This window comes from Coregonus lavaretus (genome assembly GCF_964263955.1).
Source record: "Coregonus lavaretus genome assembly, chromosome: 1".
Lineage (NCBI taxonomy): Eukaryota > Metazoa > Chordata > Actinopteri > Salmoniformes > Salmonidae > Coregonus > Coregonus lavaretus.
The window spans coordinates 75752712-75761338 of record NC_139988.1 but is presented as its reverse complement, the minus strand read 5'-3'; the positions used below and the strand labels follow the sequence as shown (position 1 = coordinate 75761338).

Below are 8627 nucleotides of genomic sequence, written 5' to 3'. Positions count from 1 at the left end.
ATAAAAAATAAAATAAAAGTTTATTGACAGTGTATTTTCCAGTCCTTTCCCCTGGATCCAACTGTAGTCTTTGGGGAAACTTTTACAAATGAAATACACAACCTCAACGAATACAGACCATTTTAAAATGTCAACAAAAACAATTGGCAGCAGTTGAATACAGTGAAGACTTGTTGATAAAGAAGCAGCCGAAGCGGAAAGAAACAGCGTATCAACTTTTCCTTTCAGTGACCCTGAATGGCTTGGCATGTAAACAAAGACAGGATCAGATGGAAGCGGATGAGGAAGGGAATGGTTCTGGAGAATGAGAGAAAAACAGAGAAGGGACAATACATTTGATCTTTGACTCAAATTACTATAGACACTGACTTTGTGCAAACCAGTCAAACGCAATCAGATAAAATACTTACAAAACAAATATCAATAACAAAAAGAACAGAATTGAATAAAATTGTATATATACAGTGGGGGAAAAAAGTATTTAGTCAGCCACCAATTGTGCAAGTTCTCCCACTTAAAAAGATGAGAGAGGCCTGTAATTTTCATCACAGGTACACGTCAACTATGACAGACAAAATGAGAGAAAAAAATCCAGAAAATCACATTGTAGGATTTTTTATGAATTTATTTGCAAATTATGGTGGAAAATAAGTATTTGGTCAATAACAAAAGTTTCTCAATACTTTGTTATATACCCTTTGTTGGCAATGACACAGGTCAAACGTTTTCTGTAAGTCTTCACAAGGTTTTCACACACTGTTGCTGGTATTTTGGCCCATTCCTCCATGCAGATCTCCTCTAGAGCAGTGATGTTTTGGGGCTGTCGCTGGGCAACACGGACTTTCAACTCCCTCCAAAGATTTTCTATGGGGTTGAGATCTGGAGACTGGCTAGGCCACTCCAGGACCTTGAAATGCTTCTTACGAAGCCACTCCTTCGTTGCCCGGGCGGTGTGTTTGGGATCATTGTCATATTGAAGACCCAGCCACGTTTCATCTTCAATGCCCTTGCTGATGGAAGGAGGTTTTCACTCAAAATCTCACATTACATGGCCCCATTCATTCTTTCCTTTACACTGATCAGTCATCCTGGTCCCTTTGCAGAAAAACAGCCCCAAAGCATGATGTTTCCACCCCCATGCTTCACAGTAGGTATGGTGTTCTTTGGATGCAACTCAGCATTCTTTGTCCTCCAAACACGACGAGTTGAGTTTTTACCAAAAAGTAATATTTTGGTTTCATCTGACCATATGACATTCTCCCAATCCTCTTCTGGATCATCCAAATGCACTCTAGCAAACTTCAGACGGGCCTGGACATGTACTGGCTTAAGCAGGGGGACACGTCTGGCACTGCAGGATTTGTGTCCCTGGCGGCGTAGTGTGTTACTGATGGTAGGCTTTGTTACTTTGGTCCCAGCTCTCTGCAGGTCATTCACTAGGTCCCCCCGTGTGGTTCTGGGATTTTTGCTCACCGTTCTTGTGATCATTTTGACCCCACGGGGTGAGATCTTGCGTGGAGCCCCAGATCGAGGGAGATTATCAGTGGTCTTGTATGTCTTCCATTTCCTAATAATTGCTCCCACAGTTGATTTCTTCAAACCAAGCTCCTTACCTATTGCAGATTCAGTCTTCCCAGCCTGGTGCAGGTCTACAATTTTGTTTCTGGTGTCCTTTGACAGCTCTTAGTGGAGTTTGGAGTGTGACTGTTTGAGGTTGTGGACAGGTGTCTTTTATACTGATAACAAGTTCAAACAGGTGCCATTAATACAGGTAACGAGTGGAGGACAGAGGAGCCTCTTAAAGAAGAAGTTACAGGTCTGTGAGAGCCAGAAATCTTGCTTGTTTGTAGGTGACCAAATACTTATTTTCCACCATAATTTGCAAATAAATTCATAAAAAATCCTACAATGTGATTTTCTGGAAAAAAAATTCTCAATTTGTCTGTCATAGTTGACGTGTACCTATGATGAAAATTACAGGCCTCTCTCATCTTTTTAAGTGGGAGAACTTGCACAATTGGTGGCTGACTAAATACTTTTTTTCCCCACTGTATACTGATAAAAATATAAACGCAACATGTTACAGTTCATTTGAGGAAATCAGTCAATTGAAATAAATGCATTAGGCCCTAATCTATGGATTTCACATGACTGGGAATACAGATATGCATCTGTTGGTCACCGATAACTTTTAAAAAATGGGCCTCACAATGGGCCTTAGGATCTCGTCACGGTATTTTTGTGCATTCAAATTGCCATCGATAAAATGCAATTGGGTTTGTTGTACGTAGCATATAGTGCCTTGCAAAAGTATTCATCCCCCTTGGCGTTTTTCCTATTTTGTTGGATTACAACCTGTAATTTAAATGAATTTTTATTTGGATTTCATGTAATGGACATACACAAAATTGTCCAAATTGGTGAAGTGAAATAACAAAAATAACTTGTTTCAAAAAATGATTACAAATAAATAGCGTAAAAGTGGTGCGTGCACATGTATTCACCCCTTTCGCAATGAAGCCCCTAAATAAGATCTGGTGCAACCAATTACCTTCAGAAGTCATATCATTAGTTAAAGTCCACCTGTGTGCAATCTAAGTGTCACATGATCTGTCACATGATCTCAGTATATATACATCTGTTCTGAAAGGCCCCAGAGTCTGCAACACCACTAAGCAAGGGGCACCACCAAGCAAGCGGCACCATGAAGACCAAGGAGCTCTCCAAACAGGTCAAGGACAAAGTTGTGGAGAAGTACAGATCAGGGTTGGGTTATAAAAGAATATCTGAAACTTTGAACATCCCACAGAGCACCATTAAATACATTATTAAAAAATGGAAAGAATATGGCACCACAACAAACCTGCCAAGAGAGGGCCGCCCACCAAAACTCACAGACCAGGCAAGGAGGACATTAATTAGAGAGGCAACAAACAGACCAAAGATAACCCTGAAGGAGCTGCAAAGCTCCACAGCGAAGATTGGAGTATCCACAGAGGATACTTGTGGAGTACTCCACAGAGCTGGGCTTTACAGAGGAGTGGCCAGAAAAAAGCTATTGCTTAAAGAAAAAATTGGCAAACACGTTTGGTGTTCATCAAAAGGCATGTGGGAGACGCCCCAAACATATGGAAGAAGGTACTCTGGTCAGATGAGACTAAAATTGAGCTTTTTGGCCATTAAGGAAAACGCTATGTCTGGCGCAAACCCAACACCTCTCATCACCCTGAGAACACCATCCCCACAGTGAAGCATGGTGGTGGCAACATCATGCTGTGGGGATGTTTTTCATCGGCAGGGACTAGGAAACTGGTCAGAATTGAAGGAATGATGGATGGCGCTAAATACAGGGAAACTCTTGAGGGAAACCTGTTTCAGTCTTCCAGAGATTTGAGACTTGGACGGAGGTTCACCTTCCAGCAGGACAATGACCCTAAGCATACTGCTAAAGCAACACTCGATTGGTTCCCGAGTGGCGCAGTGGTCTAAGGCACTGCATCGCAGTGCTAGCTGTGCCACTAGAGATCCTGGTTTGAGTCCAGGCTCTGTTGCAGCCGGCCGCGACCGGGAGACCCATGGGAGTGCACAATTGGTCCAGCGTTGTCCAAGGTAGGGGAGGATTTGGCTGGCAGGGATGTGGGTTCGTTTCCCACGGGGCGCCAGTATGAACCAAAATAAAAATAAATAAATACATGTATGCATCCACTAACTGTAAGTTGCTCTGGATAAGAGTGTCTGCTAAAATGTTTAAGGGGAAAGATTGTCTTGGAATAGCCTAGTCAAAGCCCAGACCTCAAACCAATTGAGAATCTGTGGTATGACTTAAAGATACAACATCGGAACCCATCCAACTTGAAGGAGCTTGCGCAGTTTTGCCTTGAAGAATGGGCAAAAATCCCAGTGGCTAGATGTGCCAAGCTTGTAGAGACATACCCCAAGAGACTTGCAGCTGTAATTGCTGCAAAAGGTGGCTCTACAAAGTATTGACTTTGGGGGGGTGAATAGTTATGCACACTCAAGTTTCTTTTTTTTTGGTCTTATTTCTTGTTTGTTTCACAATAAAACATATTGTGCATCTTCAAAGTGGTAGGCATGTTGTGTAAATCAAATGATACAAACCCACCAGAAAATCAATTTTAATTCCAGGTTGTAAGGCAACAAAATAGAAGAAATGCCAAGGGGGTTGAATACTTTCACAAGCCCACTGTACATCATTGGTATGTACTGGTTAAAAACTCTGGATAAGAGATTTAGCAGATGAATGAAACGTGTTTACTAATCATGTTCTCAGCATTAAGGTTGTGGGGACACAGTGCATTCAGAAAGTATTCAGACCCCTTGACTTTTTCCACATTTTGTTACATTACAGCATTATTCTAAAATTGATCAAATACATTTTTTTCATCATCAATCTACACACAACACGCCATAATGAGAAAGCAAAAACAGGTTTTTAGACATTTTAGTAAAACATTTGTAAATAAGTAAGTATTCAGACCCTTTGCTATGAGACTCAAAATTGAGCTCAGGTGCATCCTGTTTTCATTGATCATCCTTGAGATGTTTCTACAACTTCATTGGAGTCCACCTGTGGTAAATTTAATTGATTGGATATGATTTGGAAAGGCACACACCTGTCTATATAAGGTCCCAAAGTTGACAGTGCATGTCAGAACAAAAACAAAGCTATGAGGTCAAAGGAATTGTTCGTAGAGCTACGAGACAGGATTGTGTCGAGGCATAGATCTGGGGAAGGGTACCAAAAAATGTCTGCAGCATTGAAGGTCCCCAATAACACAGTGGCTTCCATCATTCTTAAATGGAAGAAGTTTGGAACCACCAAGACTCTTCCTAAAGCTGGACACCCGGCCAAACTGAGCAATCGGGGGAGAAGGGCCTTTGTCATGGAGGTGACCAAGAACCCGATGGTCACTCTGACAGAGCTCCAGAGTTCCTCTGTGGAGATGGGAGAACGTTCCAGAAGGACATCCATCTCTGCAGCACTCCACCAATCAGGCCTTTATGGTAGAGTGGCCAGACGGAAGCCACTCCTCAATAAAAGGCACATGACAGCCCGCTTGGAGTTTGCCAAAAGGCACCTAAAGGACTCTCAGACAATGAGAAACAAGATTCTCTGGTCTGATGAAACCAAGATTGAACTCTTTGGCCTGAATGCCAAGCGTCATGTCTGGAGGAAACCTAGCACCATCCCTACGGTTAATAATGGTGGTGGCAGCATCATGCTGTGGGGATGTTTTTCAGCAGCAGGGACTGGGAGACTAGTCAGGATCAAGGGAAATATGCTCCAGATCCTTGCTGGAAACCTGCTCCAGATGCACACAGATAAGACTACGCAGGATTGGCTTCGGGGCAAGTCTCTGAATGTCCTTGAGTGGCCCAGCCAGAGCCCGGACTTGAACCCGATCGAAAAACACTGCAGAAAAGAATGGGAGAAACTCCCCAAATACAGGTATGCCAAGCTTGTAGCGTCATACCCAAGAAGAATCGAGGCTATAATCGCTGCCAATGGTGCTTCAGCAAAATACTGACTAAAGGTTCTGAATACTTATGTAAATGTGATATTTCCATTTTTTTTATTTTAATACATTTGCAAACATTTCAAAAAACCTGTTTTGGCTTTGTTATTATGGGGTGTTGTGTGTAGATTGATGATGGGGAAAAAACAATTTAATCAATTTTAAAATAAGGCTGTAACGTAACAAAATGTGGAAAAAGTCAAGGGGTCTGAACACTTTCCGAATGCACTGTATATTGGGAGGTACCTCTAAGTGTTGGCGGGGGGCGAGTGGGTTTGACCATGTTGCTCTGTGAGAGGGCTTCCACTATCCAGCTGAGTGCACTGGAGCAATACTCCAACTGGGAAAGAAAGGGTTAAAAATATTATTATTATTAGTTTGAGAGTCAAGTTCAACTAAATATATTCCAGTGCAAGCTTGTTCTCTCACAACTGTGACTTACACAAATGTAGCTACCGTTAAGTTAACACCCCATTTTCAGGAATCCCTTTAACCGTCTTCATAAGAACCAACATAAGACAAGACTGAAAGCCATTTCCAATAACCTTTATGAGAGACAGCAACATCTCATAACGTTCATCTTGTCTATTGTTGACATAAGAAAAGGCAGATAAGAAGAAATGGCTTGTGAATCCATTGTGAATGTCACCCCTAGCCAAGAAGGCAGCTCCAGATAACCTGGATACCCGCCCACCTTTAACCACCACAGACACACACACATCTCCCAAAACCAGAAATGGTAGATGGTTGGGCATGGGGCTAGCAACCCCATCCCGTAAAACCTTTGTACTACAGCAACAAATAACAATCCTACAACTAGATGCTAAGATCTCCCAGAGTCCTAGACTTGTATGACCGCCATCAGTGAAAGCTGTCGTGACGTGACTTATATTAATGTGATGACTGTTATTTATCGAATCAACTAACTATGTTTAATTGTCACTCAATTAAATTAATAATGTAACAATTAACTCATTAGGAATTTGGGGCACCACGGAAGAAGTTGTTTAACGAGTTACCATCTCCCGAATTAAACTCTTAGAAGATATATATATACAGTATGTTATATATCGATAACAGTCACTTATTAAATCATTACCTCATCAGTCTCATTCGGAGTGTCGCATAATCGTTGAACCTGCAAGAATCCTAACCTTATTGATGAATCAGCAATACACAAATTGGCTTAATTAAATAACTAAATAATAACACAGAATACAAATACACACACACGGTATAGGTTACTGATTACTAATGTAATACAATGAAAACAGGTCCCTAGTGGACTGGACTGACAATAGCATGACTGCTTGGTTAGGGGAATGAGGGGTGAATAGAAAGAGAGTGAAGGGGAGAGGCAGATATTCAACTTATTGTTGTTACATTTGGAAACCACCGCTCATTCGGATAAGAAATGCAAGGCATATTTAAGCGTAGCTGTCCTTGATTGTCGTCTCTCTGTTGAACCACTTTCTCAAAAAGGGTTTGAGTGTCCTATCCCACTTCGGTGAGACTCGGCTTGTCTTAGAGTGGAGTGTTCGTTAGAATAGATACTTCAGATGTACCAACGGTTGTCTGAGAGGGATTGTCCTTCCCAACTCGTGTCTTTAGTGAAAGTTCTGACAACTTTACATGTACAGCTGCAGACTGATATGATAAGGTCTAGTGCGTGGTCTTCTTCTCGTGTAGAGATTGAGAGTTTCAGAGTTTCTCCATTTCAAACGTATGGACTACCGTCTCACGTTTTCTGGTCTGTAGAGGTTCAACCATTTGTAACGTGAGATCGCGCTTCACGTCGGCTGATCTTTCTCATTCAAAGTTCTAACCATTCTAAATGTGCAGTCGCAATGCTCACATTTGCTGGTCTTTCTGGTCTAACCATTTTAAGCCATGTAGCCACAGCTCCACGCTTCCTGGTCTAAAGGTTGATTTCAAGGCTTTTTATGCCCTCTGGGTAAAAGTGTGTTTTCCATCGTGATAACACGATCTCTGATGTCACTCGGGGCGTGGCTAGTCACTGTACATAGTTTATATGAAAAACTATTATCTCATTAGAAGACTAAAATCACATTCCTATCTTCACCAAAATACTCTCATACTTAATCATATATTTTATACAACATTTAGATGTAAACTTGATAGATAGAATATGTACACTTTCCAAGTTACAGTTATTTCTTGATACCATCATTAATGACATAACAAAATAATAAACAATATGACATGATTATTCTTTAGATCCCCACTGACCATTCCAAACATTTGGAGGTCAGGAATAATGTTCCAATGTCCAATCTTTTGACGTTAGAGTTTTTAGGCGTCAAGAGTCTCTCTGTAACAAAGATATTTATTTTTTCCCATACTAGAGACCAAAAGGAGTCCTTTTCTGCAAACTAAAAGTCATAAAACCATCCTAACTCCCCCTTCTCCTCTCCTGTGGGAGAGAGGGGGGGGTCTGGCTATCTGTCAGCCATTTGCCAAGCTGATCTGGCACCTTTGATCCTCACCAAGGGAGAGTCATGACAAAGCCTACGGGAAACTGGTGACGTGAAGATGGGAGCACTGAACACCAAAACTGCAATTTGGCTTATGGAATGTTCTAAAAATGTTTGAGTCTGGAAAGCTGGCACAGGTTACCTGGGAGCGAGTAAAGCCAGGTGGACTAGCTCTGGTTCCACAATAACCAGCACTGGAGGAACAGTACTACACTCTGGACGGGAGGACGGACAACATCATGAAGGTGTCGCCATCATCCTTCAGAAAGGGGTAGAGAAAACTATAATGGAATGGAAACTAATCAGCAGCAGAATTAAAAAAGCCAGACTCAATGGACAACATATCAAACTAACAATAATCCAATGTTATGCTCCCACAAACGATGCCAAAGATGAAGAAAAATATCTGTTCTATAACACCCTCCAATCTGAAGTAGAGAAGACACCTGTTCAAGACCTGCTCCTTGTCATCGGAGACCTGAATGCAAAGGTTGGCACCGACAACACCAACTACGAGAGAACAATAATAATAATATAATATGCCATTTAGCAGACGCTTTTATCCAAAGCGACTTGCAGTCACGCGTGCATACAT

At 41.6% G+C, this 8627-nt stretch overlaps 1 protein-coding gene across 1 annotated transcript in view; it reads right to left on the bottom strand.

Moving 5' to 3' along the window:
- Positions 1-243: 243 nt before the first annotated feature.
- LOC311099758 (transient receptor potential cation channel subfamily M member 4-like) overlaps positions 244-8627 on the bottom strand; it is a 110984-nt gene continuing 102600 nt past the window's right edge. Inside the window, exons 26-27 of the mRNA XM_084140502.1 lie at positions 5784-5877; positions 244-297 (exon numbers count right to left, since the gene is read on the bottom strand). Coding sequence (XP_083996628.1) covers positions 266-297; positions 5784-5877 — 126 coding nt within the window. The 3' untranslated portion in view covers positions 244-265. The remainder of the gene's footprint in view (positions 298-5783; positions 5878-8627) is intronic.